We start from the raw sequence: 17,436 nt of genomic DNA on the forward strand, positions 1-17,436 counted from the left end.
CATTATGGGCAGAAAACAAATATTGGAAAAGAGCTGGCTGTGAAATTTTGGGAGAAATCAACAAAGATACCCAAAAAGCAAGCAACTTCATTTTATATATAGAACCAATTGGATTCTCCTTCATATAAGAAAAGGAACCCAAGTTTCTGGAGCTCCTACATTTTATACAGATGCCAATAAATAAAAAAGGACAAGTTATAAGTCCGAAAATCTGAGTAAAGTGGTGCAGAGTCCTTAAGATTCAGTTCAAAAACCAGAATTATATGCAATTCTTTTGGTGTTACGAAATTTTCAAGAATCTAATATAGTCACTGACTCACACAGGATGATTCAGGCTTAACCTCACTGTTTCTTCAATTACAATGAATAATCAGAAATAGAAATAATTTATTTTATATAACACATATCAGATCTGATACGGGTCCACCAGGCCCTCTATCACAAGGCAATGATGAAATTGTTCAACTATTGACAGGAAGCATGTTAGAGGCCTCAGAATTTTATTAAAAACTCAGTGTTAACAGCAAAAGTTTACAAAGAGAGTTTTTTATCACATGGCAACAAGCCAAAGAAATTGTGAGAAAATGTCCCACTTGTTCTTTATATAATCAAATTCCACTACCTGCAGGAAGTAACCCTACATGTAACCAAAGAAATAAAATTCTGCAAATCATGTGTTTTATTTCACAGAATTTGGTAAACTGGAATATTTATATCATACTATAGACACATATTCAGGGTTCCAATGGGCAACAGCCTTACGTTCTGAAAAGGCTGATTCACTTATTATGCATTTATTAGAAGTGATGGTAATTATGTGTATACTGATAATACTACAGCATATCTCTCTAATAAAATGAAAAGATTTTTACATAAGATAAAACATGTAACAGGTATACCTCATAATCCTACCGGTCAAGCAGTCATTGAAAGATCCAGTTGTACTTTAAGGGACATGCTTAACAGAGAGGGGTATTAAAACCCCCCAGAGATAGATTACAAAATGCTTTATTGACATTACATTTCGTAAACGTTAATGAACAACAAACAGCTGCATGGTGATCCTGGGTTTAGAAAAAACTGCCAAATTATTTCAGCCTATATATTTCAAAGATAACCTAACTTCACAAGGGAGAGTAGGGAATTTGTTACACTGGGGAAGATGTTTTGTGTATGTTCACACAGAAGAGAGAAATTATGGGCTCCTTCAAAACTAATAAAAATCAGATACAACAGAGTAAGACCACCTGAAGACCTTGGCTACACACAAGAAGAGAGAAATAAAGAAGACCAAACAGAACAGTTAACATAAGTTGATAATCCCTTCACATGGGAACAAGTAAAAAACTGACTGAGACATAAAAAAATGTCTCTAGCCAGAACTTCAGCAAATCATGGCCAATCAATCCTTAACTGTGCTAGCCTCAAAGTTTATTATGCCATTCTTTTAATTGACATAGATTAAATTGGCTTACAGTTTGGTTTCATTCTGAACATCTCATACAATTATCATTTTAGAACTGTACAATGCTTGTGAGGAAATATTATGTTTGCAGAACAAATTACTGAACACTGAAGGTGCTGGATCAAACCTGACAGAATCCTCCTTCCAAAACCTGATCCCAAGAGAACTTTGAAAAAAGCTACAAATTTTAATTGGTCCAGCATTTTAGACTGTTCTAAACAGGATTTTATTAAGCCTGAAATTTCTCAACATTCAAAGACTAGACCACAAATGTTATTGTTTGATAGATAAACCATTTTTCGAATTTTCTTTGGGGTCTCTGAAAGGACTTTTGTGTATCCAAAATGTCAACTAAAAGAAATCCATGAGAACAAAGTCCAATTTTCTTTAAGGGGGATTGGGTAGGTTTTTGGTTGTTTTCTGTGGCTATGAACGTTTATTGACATTGGGAGGTGTTTATAAATTATTAATGGTTTTATAAGGTGTTTATAAATTATTAATTCAGATTGAAATTGTTATGCCCACTTAGCAAACCCCAAAACACCAAGAATACAATCCATTGTAAATATATGAGGTTTTTAAAATTGTATACACGTTTGAACACAGGACGCAAACTTCCTGTGGAACCAGGAGAGCAGTGCAGCACCACAGTCTAGGGAAGCAAGGTTTTTATGGGGCAAAACTGTAAGCAGGGACTTACATGCTTTGGCGTTACATGATTGTGTAATGGAAACTGACTTTTGAAATGATTGGTCCACTTTGGGCAGCAAGACAGTTCTGGCCTGGTCCTATGGGCTGGTTTCCTAGTAACTGTATAATTAGTGGGCAGAAAAGAATTCAGTAAGGCTAATTCTTCCCCTCAGGGCATTAATGCTAGTTCTTCCCGAAGGAGGCTGGACATGTTTCCAACTAACTAGCCTTTATTCATGCTTCTGCTTTAAACTTTAAAACAATACCCACTGATTTTAAGTCTTTAGTCTCTCAAATCCACTAAGAATTAATGTAATTGAGATTTTAAAAATGAAATAAAATGAAGTTTCAAATCTTTCTTCCATCTGCTATTTTTTCCATAAACTCTACTGTGTGACTTCCTTGTTAAAGGAACCTGGCAATGTGCCAGCAGGCCTGGCTCTGATTTTTTTTTATTTCAATCTTATTATTATTATTAATTTGGGTTTTTGAGACAGGGTTTCTCTGTGTAGCCCTGGCTGTCCCGGCCTCTTTGTATACCAGGCTGGCCTCAAACTCACAGACATACTCATAGACATCTACCTGCCTCTGCCTCCTTAGTGCTGGGATTAAAGGTGTGTGCACTGCTCTTGGCAGGGCTTTCTTATAACTTGGTTGAAGTAATACTTTATGACTTAGGACATGTCTAGACAAGTGAGTGTGAAGAGCTGGCAGGGGTGCAAACCCTTGCTTTTGGAAACAGGGTTTCTCTTATGGCCTTGAATATCCTGAACTCGTTTTGCAAACCCAGATGGCCTGGAACTCACACCAGCCTCTGCTTGTTCCACTGACAGCCACAGGCATGCGATACCACACCTGGCTTCTTGTTATAGTCTTTAGAAATTATTTATAATCTCTGTCTGCCTTCCTGAGACCAGCCCTGTTTTGACTGGGAGAGTCAGCACTAACTAAAAGAAAGGGGGCAGGGACCCCAGGATTCCTTCTGCAGTGAGCAGGGACTGGCTGGACCTTGGCTGATCAGGGAATTTAAACTGGACACATTTAAACTGGGAATACATAAATTTAAGCTGGGGCTGTGTGTGCAATGGACTAGCTTTACTTACTAATGAACCCTTGTGCTTTTTCCCCCTCTTCTAAGAAGTGTAAATCCCATCTATTTGTTTATTTTTGCATGTATGACTGCTTTGCCTTCGTGGATAGGTGTGCCTGTGTACCAGGTGGATGCCTGGTGCCTGAAGAGGCACCATTGACAACCCACAAGTGTACCCTTGAGTTTTTCTGTTGCCATCTGTTGCTTCTCATGGGACCTACACAATAGTCTGGTTTGTTGCCTCAATGAGAGTCCCTTGGAGAAAACTAAGATTGTCATTTATTATCATTATCATTATTATTGTTGTTGTTGTTGTTATTATTATTAAAAAGGGAATGAGTGTTCTTTATGGAGGGAGGGAAACTTTATTTATGATTCATGGAGTAGCTCTCTTTATTATGGAAGATTTGTTTATTATTTGTACACCATTCTGTCTGCACACCAGAGGAGGATGCCAGGTCTCACTATAGATTGTTATGAGCCACCATGTGGGTGCTGGGAATTGAGCTCAGGACCTCTAGAAGAGCATCCTGTGATCTTAAACTCTGTGCCATCTCTCCTGCCCCCTCATTTTTTATTTTTATTTTTTAAATTTTTATTTATTCATTTTACATCCCTGTCTTAGACCCCTCCCTTTTCTCTTCCCAGTCCTACCCTCCCTGTTTCCCCTATCTTCCCTCACCTGGCTCCTCAGAGAAGGGGATCACCCTGCCTCTCCTTTGCACACCCACCTACATATCAAGTGGCATCAGGACTGAGCACATATTCTTTGCCTGGAGAGGCAACCCCAACAGGGAAAAGTGAAAGAAGAGCTAGCTTGTGGGTCAGGGTGCATTCATATGTGTGTTGGTCCTGCTGTGTTTACAAGGCCTTGTTATCCTTGTGTCCTTCATCCACTCTGGTGCTTACACTCTGCACACAGAGTTTCTTGAGCCCTTAGGGGCATGGGTTTTTGAAGACATCTCATTTAGGGTGGAATGGTCCAAGACCTCTCACTGTTTGCATGTCCACTGGACGTGGGTCTCTGTATTTATTCCGATCTGCTGCAGGAGGAATTTCCAATGATGGCCTAGCAAGGCACCAATCTGTGAGTATGGCTGTGCTCCTTTAACACAACTGTAGCATTTAGATTTCTCTTATGTCCTTGGTCTCTATAGACTCAGGTTCCTGGCCACTCAAGCAGTATTGATCAAGGTTCCTTCTCATGGAGTGGGCCTCCTGAAACCCAACTAGATATTAGTTGGTCTCTTCCGTGACCTTTCTGCCACAAGCACACCAGCAAATCTTGTAGGCAGGTCACTGTTGGAGAGTGAAGGGTGTATGGCTGTGTTGGTATGTACTTTTCTCTTCTGGTGGCATGCAGCATATGTTCCAGTATCGAAAACAGAAGTCTATAAGGGTGAAGGTTCTCGGTAGGTGCCAGCTGAGATTCCCTGTGTCCAATGACTTGTGAAGGTGTTGTCCTCAGGAACAGAATCTTACTATCATGTTGAGGAGAGCACTGGAGGATGGACACAGGTAGGGTGGCCCCAGGTCCTGCTTTGATCTAGCACAGAGACCTCCTGCGTCCTGACTCCACAGGAATCTGGGAAGCCTGCTCTCAAAACACACCTTCGTCTGTTATAGTATTAAGTGAAAACATCATATATATATATATATAAAGCTAGTTATTAAGTGACACGTGTGCGCCACCAGAGGGCACCAGATTCCTTGACAGATGGTTTGAGCGCGACCCTGTGGTCCCTTGGATGGCCCTGGCACCTTGGTAAGAGAGGGATTCTCTGTGTCACAGAGCCCTGCCTGTTGCGATGACAAAGGTCGGCTTTTTTTTTTTTTTTTTTTTAAGATTCATCCATTCGTCCATTCATTCATTGTACAGCATTCTGCCTGTGCACCAGAAGAGGGCACCAGATCCCATTACAGATGGCTGTGAGCCACCATGTGGTTGCTGGGAATTGAATTCAGAACCTCTAGAAGAGCAGCCAGCGTTGTTAACCTCTGAGCTATCTCTCCTGCCTCCATTTTTTTTTAATTTTTAAAATAGATTTATTTTCCATGTGAACGTGTTTCTGCCTTCCCAAGACTAGTCCTGCTTTGACTGGGAGACTAGAAATTAATTTTAAAAACGGGGAGGGACCCCAGGATCCCTTCTCCAGGGACCAGCTGGATTGCGTCTGATCAGGAGAATTCAAAGCGCACATTTTTCCTGCACACAAGTGGCTTCCAGCAGCCCTGTGTGTTTACTTCCTGTACCAGGGGGCGGGGCGATGACGCCACAAATTGGCTCGGAAAGGCTCCTGATCCTGAAGACTGCGAGGGGCACAGGGCAGGGACATTGACAGAACACCAGGGACCAGGGAAAACGCTGTGTGCTTTGTGACGACGGGGAAAGCGCTTCCGGGGGATACTTCTGGGTCCTGACAAAGCTTCAGGCTAAGTAAGGAGGAGGAGGATGGCTTGTGAGGGCAGAAGCAGTGCGTACAGCATTCTGGGAATTGTATTTTTGCATCTGTGACTCAGCAAAGCGACGATACAGTGAAACCTGGCTATGTTACTACAAACAATCCCACAAGTCCTTGCTCTGAGGCAGTTCTCACAGAGGCTCCCAGCTGGCACAATGCACTCTGGGATTATTTGTAGTTCCCTGGCTATGTAGTGCTTGACATTTCCGTGTCTGGTACATTTCATCAGGTAGTGCTCTGTCGTAAGGATGTTCACAGTCGTACAAGATAAAACAGATTATTTATTTATTTATCTATTTATTTATTTATTTATTTATTTATTTATTTATTTATTTAGTCTATGAGACACCTATAATAAAACGTGAGTGGCTAGAAGTGGAGCTGAAATGCGGTAGATAGATTTAAAGCCTGGATAGCTCCTAAGAGGGTGGATGGGGTATTGTAGCTTTTGGACAGGACTGTGCTGAATGTTAAGTGGAATGCGAGCACCCACAAGCATACATGCCATGTCTTCAATGTGTTATGTACTGCTGAAAAAGCAGGCGCTTGAGGACAACTATAAGGTTATATTCCAAGAAGCTGGCAGTTGGTGGAAATTCAAAGTTCAAGAGTTAGCATGGCACCTCTTCATTTTCCTAGTTCCTCATTCTGCATCCTGTTATTTTCAGGTATTTCAGACCGAACAAACAGCATCTTTTCAGGCTGGAAATGGACTGTAGTTTTAAGTTCAGATAGGTAGTAGCATATAATTTTTGAGGATTCTCTTAGAAAACCCTTCCCAGTAACTCAAAAGTTGACTTCTCATGCCTGGTGTTGGAGTTTTTTGTTAGATGGAGGGACAATTGTCATCACAGATGGCAAAATTTCATTTAAACTAAATTTTAGTTTTATACAACAGCTTACATGGATTATACATAGTTACTAGTATGATTCCATAATACTTTTTCAGACATCCTTACTGTTATTTTACCATCTTCCCTTTTGTATTTCTTTCTGTCTTACCTCCGAAATTATTATACCCCCTTCAAGTTTTTCCCATTTTCTCTTTCAAATCTCTATACCTTTCTACTTCCTACTGCCCCCACACACTTCCATTCTCACCTTGGAAATGGTCACTATTTCATTCTTGGTTTTTTAATTACTGCCGGATATGGACTCACATATGAGTACACACATATTCAGTTTACAGCTGGGAAACTTAGAAGAGAGAATATGTGAAGTTTGTCTTTCTGTGTTTGGATTACCTCATATTTTTTTCTAGTTCCATCTATCTACCTGCAAGTTTTATGTTTTATGTTTTTATACTACTCAATAGTGATGCATTTTAAAATCATGACCTAAAGAGCTAAAATTTAATTCATTTTTAAGGTTATTTAATAATTACATCATTTTGTGCCTTTTCTTTTCTTCCCTCCAAACCTTCCCACAGACCTCTTCTATTTCTCTTTCAAATTCATCTTCTTTTTTCAAATTGGTATTATGCTCTTAATATAAGTTTCTCAGTTTAATAATGTTACTTCCATGCATGTTTTCAGGGTTGATTGCTTGGTATTGGATAACTAACTGATTTTATGCACTTTCCTGGAAATAGTTTTTTCCTTACACTCTCGGCATTTATTAGTTCCTTGCATATTTTTTCATATGATTAATGTCAATGGTTTCTTCCTAGATCACTTTTGCATATCTATTAGCATTTCCAATTTTCAGCTCGTTTTTATACAGGCATATTGGTGAGCATTTTTTTTCTTTATTTTTTTTATATTGGTCCATCTTATGTGTGTAGCTTCTGGTATTATTAGGAGACACATTACCAGAACATACTCTGATCCTCTGCCTTATATAATTTTTTTTTTACCTCCTGTTATGCATGATCACTGAGACTTAGATCTGGGAATTGTTTTGTAGATGTATCAGATGTGACTGTTCTCCAGAATTCTGCCTTGTGATTGGTTGTGGTTTTCAGTCATGATTGTGGTTCAAAGAAAAGCTTCCTTGGTCAGTGTTGAACGATACATATCTATGTGCATTATTAAAAGTATTTAGGTTGCAACATGTTTATATTCATGCCTGTACTTACATGTATTATAAGGATTTTATGTAGATAATTCACAGTATGATTGCTTAAAACTATTTCAAAAATTTACTGTTATTTCACCCACTTACTTCTTTTATATTTATCCTGTAAGAACTGGGGTTTCACAGCTCAGGAGTTCAAGATTGCGCCCTTCTCAGGAATTCCCAGAGACCACAACTCGATGCAAAAGCAAGGTTTTTTTTTTTTATTATTTCAATTGCGATAGGGTCACCCCTCCAAAGGCAGGAGATGGCCCAGAGCATGCAAAGCACAGTGTTTTTATACTTAAAAATCTGGCCACTTTTGCTCTATACATTGATTGGTCAGCAAGAATAGCATGAAGATAGTTTACAGCTAGTTGTTTGCAGTTTTTGGCTGGTTGTGAGTTTTCTCAAAACAACTCACCCTGCCCTTCAAGAGCTGCTTGTTTCTGCTTCAATTCAAGGCTATCTCAGAGCAGTTAATCCTACCACTTGAGAGCCATATGCCTCTGGCTTTAAATTCAAGGATGGGAATAGTCACAGCTGTTTTTCTTTTACAGTTGTTTTCATTCTCAGGTGGGCTCTCATCCCCCCTTTTCTTTTTGCTCCAATTTTAACCCTAAAATTGCGGATCAACCTCAGAGGTTGATACTGCCTCTGGAGCATCAGGACCTGAACCACACTTACACATTCCCTGACGAAGGCGAGTAATCAGTTAACAATACAGGGTACTATTGTGACAAGGAGCAAAAGGGTAGCAAAAGGTCTCAGTAAGAAAAGCACATAGGGGAGACCATTAAAACCATTCCAAAAAGGAGATTCTATTAATTCTCATCTCCTTTTTCAAGATCTTTTTGTAATTTTTTAATCTTTCCTTTAACAATGCCTGATTTATTAGTGTAAAAACAGCATTTCTCCTGTAGGGCTAAGCAGATTCCTCCTTTTTCGGCCATAAGGAGGTCTAATCCTCTCCAGGTCTGGAGAACTACTTCTGCTCAAGAATTGAGCTGGTCTTGGAGGTCATTGATGGTGCTCGAAAGCAATTGTACATCATTAATTAACTGTTGGGACAGTTTGTTGTATTTATATAATAAAACACACAAACCAGCTGACCCAGCGCCTATGGAAGCAGTCAGCCCAATTCCCACTAACAGAGGAATGAACTGAATGGCTCTCTTCATTCTTCCAGCCATTAAGTCAAAGCTGGGGACTGGGACTGGCTCATCCCTGGAATGATGCTAATATCAGGGAGTTGCCTGTACACAGGTCCCAGTCAAATCTGTGGGCAAGAACGTATTGGCTATATTATTCCTGCATAAGAAAACAGTGTTATTGATAGCGCAGAGAGCTGTGGAGATGTCAATTATTGAATCACAAATGGCAAAGTAGCACCCCCTACAGGTAGATCTGAGCTATCATTTTTGTAGGGTTTTTTTCAAACAGGTAACATTTTGGTTGAAGAGAGGCTGCTCTCTCATAGGGGGTGCTGAGTGTCAGGACCCCTCAGCAGTGGAATAAGTGGTGTTAGAGGTGGGGAGCACCAGAGGAACAGGCTGCCCTTGTCAAAGGCAGAGCCAGCAGTCACTTGCAAGTGAAAGATTGGTATCATTTAGGAGGGTATGAGTGGCAGTAATAACATCTACAGTCTGGGGGTCTAAAATAACTTTTCCTCTACTATCAGAAGCACCAGAGGGTGGTAATTGAGGGATGAGTATTCTTTTTTGTATTAACTCTTCAATGCATTTTTTAACCTGTTCTTGTCTGACCTGATCCTGCAGCCCTCCTCCATCTGAGAGGGGAATGGGAGGTACCTTTCTTCAGCATACAGGCTTCCCTACCATCCCCGAACAAGGGGTTTGGAGTAATTTAGATCCGTGGCCTGCTGTTGGCACACTGTGGGACCAATCGTCTATCCTCATCTCCTCCCTGACTTGGTTCAATATGGCAGTGAAATAGGTGATGTTATCTTTTCCAGTACATTGTTGCACAACCATATAGCAACTGCTATGCACAACCTATTGATAGGTATCACAAGGGCAAGGTCTGGGGCACAAATTTACATAAGGAATCATTTTAGGCTTGGTTACACAATGCCATTCTAAACTTGGGGTGCTCCCTGAAGGTTGTAGGTCTCTATATGCCTATGTATCGCCACACTCAACTTGAGCATAGGCCTTGTTGGGGCTCCAAATCTCACCATTAAGTAAGGTTCTGCCATTCATCGCCCCACTCTTGCAATCACAGGGTTTACCATACATTGCTTCCAGGACCTTATGAGCCTGGTGAGGATCACCAAAGCTCCAGTCAATAGTTACCCAATTGAGTACAAACAGCACCACCCAGAGGTACCATTGTCCAGCAGTTAGTACCACTGGGACAGAGTTTTCTCTAGCAGCTGCTTTAGTCTCCTGATAGGCCGTGTTATTCCCCTTTGTTGCCTCAGAAGTCCCCTTCTTCTGTCCCGGATAATGAATAATGCTTACCTTGTCCGGCAGCAACAAGGCATTGAGCAAAGTCAGAATCTCATTTTTATTTTTTATCTTTTTACCGGCTGATGTTAGCAGGCCTCTCTGATGATAGATGGTCCCTTGCACATGGGCTGTTGCGAAGGTGTACTGACTATCAGAGTAGATGCTTCTTTTTACCCTTTCCCAGAGTTAATGCCTATGTTAAAGCAATCAATTCAGCTCTCTGAGCAGAAGTGCCATCCTGCAACACCTGGACCCATATTACCTATGTCAATCTACCACTGCTGCCATTGCCTTTCTCTTCCTGTTCTCCCAAAACTGCTCTCATCTATATAGTATGTCATTTCAGAGTAGGTCAGAGGCTGATCTTTCAAGTCCTTTTGCAATCCCTGTTCCTCTGCTAGAACATGCAAACAATCATGCTCCAGGAGCTGGATTTCTGGATCCAGCAATAAGGTGTCAGGGTTTAGCCCAGTAGCCTGGGCAAAGGTGACTCTATCGTTATTCAAGTGCAAAGCCTGGTAATGTGTCATGAGGGCGTTCATGAGCCAGCAATCAGGTGGCTGCCTTATGACACTCTCAAGGGCATGAGTTGCATAGATGGTGAGGTCCTGTCATAGAGTCAGTTTGTCTGCATCTTTTACTAGTGCCACCACTACTGCTATTATTTACAGGCACGTTGGGCATCCTGCCACTACTAAATCAAGCTTTTTGGATAGATAGGCTACCGGTCTCTTCCAGGGTCCAATTTTCTGTGTTAGCACCCCATTGGAAATTCCCCAATTGTCGGTCACATAGAGATGGAAGGGTTTGGTCACATTAGGGAGTCCCAATGCTGGGGGCGACATTAAGGCTTGTTTGATATTATGAAATGCAGCTTGTTCATCCTTTCCCCAGATGTAAGAGTCATTGTCCTTTGTAAGGGGATACAGAGGGGCTGCCATCTGGGCAAATCCTGCTGTACTTAAAATTTCCCTCAGTTGTTCAGTAGTCCGTGGAGGGGGAATATGAAATACAGTCTCTTTTCTAGCCTCCAAAAGCCATCTCTTAACTGACCTGTTTTCTGCAGAGCTGGGCCTTTTCCGCCAACTGTCTATAGCTGAGGTCACCCAGCTCTTGCAGCAGCTGGTCGTTGGCTTCAAGTCAGATTTCTTTACAATCTGCAGCTAATAGTATATCATCCACATATCAGAGAAGAGTTACCTGGGGATTGGTGGCCAGGAAGTGCACCAGGTCCCGGTGTAGGGCTTCATCTTCCTTTTGGGACAATCCTTGATCTGGTGTCCTCTTTCCTTGCAATAGGCACACTGATCCTTAGACAGAGGGCCCCTCCAATTGCCAGGAACTCTCTCCCTATCATTACAACTGCACTACAGTGGCCAGGATCTTAGTCAACTTTCTCTCTTGCATCTTATCCTTTTTCATACTTCCTGCTCTTTCTGCTTTCTTTCCTCTTTCTCTTCTTCCATCCCCCAGCTGTCTAAAACCTTTTCTGCCACCTGCACTAAATCCTTCAAGGACTTGTCTTATAAACCCTCTATTTTCTGGCTGACTGGTCTATAAAGATTATAGTCACCATTGGCTTATGCTTATCTGAGGTAGGGTCATAGGGTGTAAACCAGCTGTATGCCTCCATCCGCCATTCAAGAAAGGCTGTGGGAAATTGCCTTCTATACGGACAAAGTGTATGGTGGATTAAATAGGTAGAACCAGAGGGTCCAAGAGGGAAGTTGACACCTTTTGTGGCCTGCCACTGAAGGAGAAATTCAGAAATCATTGAGGAGTCTTTCTGCAAGATAAGTCTCCTCTCTGCCCAAATGCTTAGACTTGCACAGTCCTACCATATTTAGATTGTTGAAATCATACACCGTGAGACTGATGCTGAAAGGAACTTAAGGCAGACAGCACACGCAGAATGCAAGATCTGTTCTAGCCACGTTCCTCCTTGAGCATCAGCCAGAGCTGAATGAATGGCCTTGTGAAAGTAGGCAAAGACTGCTCCTGGCTTCTGCCCCTTCTCCTTGCCTGATCATCAGAAGCCGTGCCTTAGACTCTCCCCTCAAACTCCTTGTGGGCCAACACAGGTGCGTACTGTGAGTTAAGCAGTGGAATTTGGGCAGAGCACAAGGCCACCTGTTGCTGGAAAGGGTTTAGGGTGGGGTATAGGGAAATTCGTAGGAGGAGGGAGGGGTTGCACAGGTTGGAAGCAGAAGGGTGTTCCACAGTTTAGCCTGTAACTGGAGGCCTCGACGGAGTGGGTGGGGACACAGGTCGGTATTTAAGGGGCAGCAGCAGGCCCCTGCTTGCATTTGCCATAGCCTGCACTCTCCTGGGAGTTATTCTGAGTAGACACTGGAGATGAAGGACTCCTGTCAAAGTGTCCTCGGCAGGATGGAAGATCACGCAGATGTGGGTGGCTGTAGCAAGGCCAAGAAATCCCGGCGTCAAAAGACTGTTTGGCAGGCAAAGCAGAAGGAGGCCTTGCTCTCAGTTTTCGCCAAGACACCTTACCCGAGCTTCAGGACCAGGCAGGAACTGGCCAGGGAATTCGGAGTTCCAGAGTCCTCCATCCGCGTGTGGTTTCAAAACCGCAGAAATAGAACTAGCGTGTCGAGGAAGACCTCAAAGCTGACCACCGCAGGCTCCAGCCATGAAGCCTCCCAACAGCCTCCTGAAAAGCTTGTCGCCAGGGTACAACAAGCAAGAGGCCCGCCCTCAGAACGGAGAAGGCCTCGAACGCGGCTTAGTCCAGCGCAGATCAGCATGCTAGTGCAAGCTTTTGAGATCTCTCCATCCCCAGACTATGCCACGAGGGTGTAACTGGCCCTGAGCACAGGTTTGCCTGAGGACACCGTTCACATATGTTTCCAGAACAGAAAGGCCAGGCAGAAAGGCTGTTGGAGATAAGCCCCGAGAAACTTCTGACCTTTTCTCATTCCCTCCACCCTGCTGCACCTGGTTGACCAAAATCCTGCTTGACAGTTACAGAAATGTGCTAAGTGTACCTTGACATCCTAAAATAACTGCAAAGTGTTCCAGGCCCCAGGCCAAGAGATTCTGTAACTTCCACCCTGCCCCTTCCTGATCTGAGAGGCTCTAACGTAGGCCTTTCCAACCTGTCCCTTCCTGAGCTGAGAGGCTCTAAAATAGGCCTTTCCAACCTACCCCTCCCTGAGTAAAAAGGATTCTGCACTGTGCTCCTCCCTCGCCCCGCCCCTATCTAAGGTTGGCCTTAAAAGCCTACTTCGGTTCAATAAAATTTGACTCCTGACAAGTGCACATTTGCTTGAGTCGTTCCTTTCTCTGGGTCGGGGCAAGTGGCGCCCAACGTGGGGCACGAGGTATGGGTCAAGTCGGACGGACCCCCAGAGTATAGACCTTGATCAAGGCAGTCTCTGAGGCTCCCACTTTGGCACCCGAGGAGCAGCAACGCCTGGTGAATTTCTATGTTACATTTCCGTCCCATAAAGATGGGCCATTCTTTGTCTAAAGAAGCCGCTTTTGTAAAGTTCTTTGTTTTTGTGTTGGACATTTGTCAATGGTTTGCTATTGATGGGCCAGAGATAGGCCGAAAAGTAGGATCAGGTTGGAGCCTGCCCTCTCGAGGACCTTAGAGAAAGAGGTCGAGATAAAGATAATAATTATCCCCCCGTCATTACTGTTAATTCCCTAGCTTTCCCCGTTTTTCCCAAAGAAGGCCCTGACCAATTAGACCCCTCAGAGGAGAGTGATTTGAAAGAGGCTTCCAGGTAGCATAACTCTGATTGGCCACCTACACTTGGCAGTGCAAGCAAATGTTAAGAGATAGTACATATAAAAGAGCTGGTACCAAAAAGCCTCCTAAAGAAGAGATAGACCTCATCTCATTACAAATTGAGGATGAAACAGTGTCAGGGGAAGAAACTGCTAAGTCTCATAGCCTACTTCCTTTGCGCTGCTTCCCTTCCACCCAAAACAAAAAAGGCCCCTAGGTGGGCTGGGGCAAAGGGCATGGATCAGAGCCGTAGCCATAGCACGGTGAGCAGGAGGAACGGGGACTCTACTTGTCTCCTTCCCACTCCCCTACTGAGGGCCAGGCTTGCGGAGAACTGGGTGGATGAGAAGGCCCAAACCCTCAGAGGCCTAAGACCTGCCTCTGCCAGCTGCAGAGCTTAGCAGGACTGCAATTTACTTCGCCCCCTCCTACCGGCTTCAGCCAGTGTCAGCTTCAGCCAGCTCTCGAACAGAAACCAGAAAGATGGAGCCACTTCTAGTTTTAAAGATTAAATTGTGTTCACTGATAAATTCTGAATTTTTCTAGTTCTGACTTAAAATCATGGTTATGCTCTGTATATATATTTAAATGTTTAAAAAGCAGGTACCGCGGTTGTTTTTTGTCTTTATCTCTGTGTTTTGTTTTTGTGTGCCGGCCATAAGTGTCTAAATGTTTCTGTGCAATGTTTGTGCATGTAGTACTTTCTGTTCTCTATTCTGAAAATTCCTCAGAGCTCGAGGTGTCTGTATCTGGGTAGCAAGACGTGATCAAAGTGGTCGCACTGGTGGTCACAGCTTCCGAAGTTCAGGGGGACGCCCCTAGCTTCATCAGTATTTTCAGTATTTTGGTGGGTAATCCGTACACCTGGTCCCAGTGAATGCCACTCACTGTCTCCTGAGGCAACAGCCATGTGGTTTGCATTAATTGAGAAAATTACAGTTTTTAAAATGTATCTTGGTGAGAGCTGTTTGTTAAGCTGCTTTGTTTATGGAAAAACATGTTTTCACCTAATTTCTTAAAACTTGTTCTAAGTTCCTTGGAGTTTATTTATGTTACCTTTACGTTATCTGTTACAGGAAAGTAATTAAAAAAAATATTTGGCAGTTTCAGAACTTTTTGTAATAATGTAACTTGTTTTTGATTTACCTTTAAAAAACAAATTGTAGATGTTGGGCTCCAGCAGGATCATGTTAGGATGGAGAGGATTTTGATGAGAGTTTTGTGTTGTCTAAAAAGCAAGAGAGAGAGAGCAAGAAAGTAAGAATGTCTGGTTAAGCCAGAAAAAGGAAGCTAGGAACCTGAAGGTATATAGGATGTTGCAGAAGGTTAGTAAATGTGTTATAAAAAGCCAGAGAGTTAATATGATTTGAGAAAGAACTGTAAAATATGTTGTTATTCATTTAAAAAGGTTGGAGACTCTTCAATGCAAAATGTTTGCTTGTGGTTTTTTAAAAGGAAAAAAGAACTGCAGTTCCATGTTAGTCCAGGGTTACGCAGGGTTATTTTCAGATCATTGTTAACCATTATATAAAATATATGCCTGGCTGCCAGCGCCTAAATAAATAAATTAATGTGGTTTCTTTCTGGCCTATAGATTTGGTATGGCCAAAATACTCTATTTTTGCTGAGGGCTACAAGCTGAGTTTAATTATCTGTTTAATGCTAAATAAAACTTTTGTCCTTTAATTTTTTGCTATTAAGTCTTAATACAATATGGTAGGATTAATAAGATTTGCTAGCCCCTTTATAAACTATGCCTGATTAAAAGTTTTGCTTTAATTTTAGTTTAAAAAGAGCGGATTTAAAGTTATGCTAAAGATTATAGTTAAGTATAAGATTGAGCTTTACCTAGTCTCATTGTTTAAGTTGTTGTTCTGTTTTTAAAAAGGTTAAATCTAAAATGGGTAATCATAAAATCTGACTATATAGATTTACTTAAAATTTGGCTATAAAACATGCATCAAAAATATATCAAAATTGGAAATTATGGCATCCTGTTTTATAGGATGCAATTTAGAGCAGATGATAAAGATAAACAAAGAGTAACTCAAATATGCTGGCCTTCAGGCTTGTCAGAAAACCAATAAATATGGCATTTTAACATATGTAAGCTTATTTTGACAAAGTCCAACCTGTTGATGCATCTTTTCAAGGGCCTAGCACATCTGTGCAAATAACAGAGTTACCTGCAGTATTGGCTGTGTTTTAAAGTTTTAATAAACAGTCTTTAAACATTTTTACAGATAGTGCCTATGTAGCTTAGTCTTTGCCTAGGTTAGAGACTGCAAATTAAATTTAGACATCTTCTTCTGCTAAAATTATTTTTACAAATTCAAAATTTGATACAAAAAGAAAACTTTTCCTTTTACATTGGACATTTACAAGTTCATTTTAACCTTCCAGGACCTTTAACTAAGGTAATTATAAAGCAGACTTGTTTAAACAATGTCCTTCTTGTGTTGTCCTTTTGCCTACTTCCCATCTTGGGGTCAATCCCTGTGGCCTTGTACCTAATGTTATTTGGCACGTGGATGTTACACATATTCCTAAATTTGGTAATTTAAAATATGTTCATGTGTTTGTTGGCACTTATAGTGGGTTTATATTTTCCACACTCCAAACTGGTAAAGCTGGAAAAAATGTTATTGCTCATACGCTGTCAGCAATTGCGATATTAAAACTTCCAACACAACTTAAAACAGATAATGGCCCTGGCTATGTTGGAAATATGCTTTCAAAATTTTAAGAGTGTGCGCCCAGAGACATAAGCCTCAGGTTGTTAGGGGATGAAGCACAGGGAAGTTCAGGAGTGCCATCCTGGCTACTCATAATTGGATGAGAGATTAGGTAGCTGACTTTCAGGTCTGTTCAGTCCTGGCCAGACACCTGAGGAATATCTGATCTTTAATTCATGTTCAGAATCTCCTGCTAGTGGGGATGTGGCTACAGCCAAAGATGGAAGAGCAATTAGCTTCAACCTGTGTCTTCTCTGAGGAGCAAGCCTGAGAGAAGGTCGGAGGCTAAATCCTCCTCTCTCTCAGGGCTTCCTAAGTAACTCTTCTGAGGAACTTTCCAAATTACCATTATTAACACATCTTGGTGGGCCATCCTGTGATTTCTAGTCACTTAGTAACCCTGCCAAAGGCAATTACATTCCTTCTGCTTCTGCCCTTCAACGAAGAGGCCATACATCAAATTAACACATTAACGCCACTGATTTTCAGGAATGCTGGGTGTGTTACTCACCACGGCCACGCTTCTATGAGGGCATAGTCTTACCCTTAGAAGTAATTACAACTAATAATTCTAATGCTTTACGGTGGCAGCACCCAGAGGAGAGTCAGCCCTACAGTCACACAGGTGTCTGGAATTGGAACGTGCCTATTGGGACCTTCTATGCTTCCCCCGGTGGCTTTACAAGAAATTTGCAATATTACTCTTGTAAATTCAAG

General features: G+C 41.9%; 1 protein-coding gene across 1 annotated transcript in view; it reads left to right on the forward strand.

Moving 5' to 3' along the window:
* Positions 1-11,400, forward strand: part of LOC132650952 (zinc finger protein ZFP2-like) — a 46,760-nt gene extending 35,360 nt beyond the window's left edge. The window contains 1 exon segment of the mRNA XM_060376274.1: positions 11,300-11,400. Within this exon segment, the coding sequence (XP_060232257.1) occupies positions 11,300-11,400 (101 nt within the window).
* The last annotated feature ends 6,036 nt before the right edge of the window (positions 11,401-17,436 follow it).

Source organism: Meriones unguiculatus (genome assembly GCF_030254825.1).
Source record: "Meriones unguiculatus strain TT.TT164.6M chromosome 13 unlocalized genomic scaffold, Bangor_MerUng_6.1 Chr13_unordered_Scaffold_37, whole genome shotgun sequence".
Lineage (NCBI taxonomy): Eukaryota > Metazoa > Chordata > Mammalia > Rodentia > Muridae > Meriones > Meriones unguiculatus.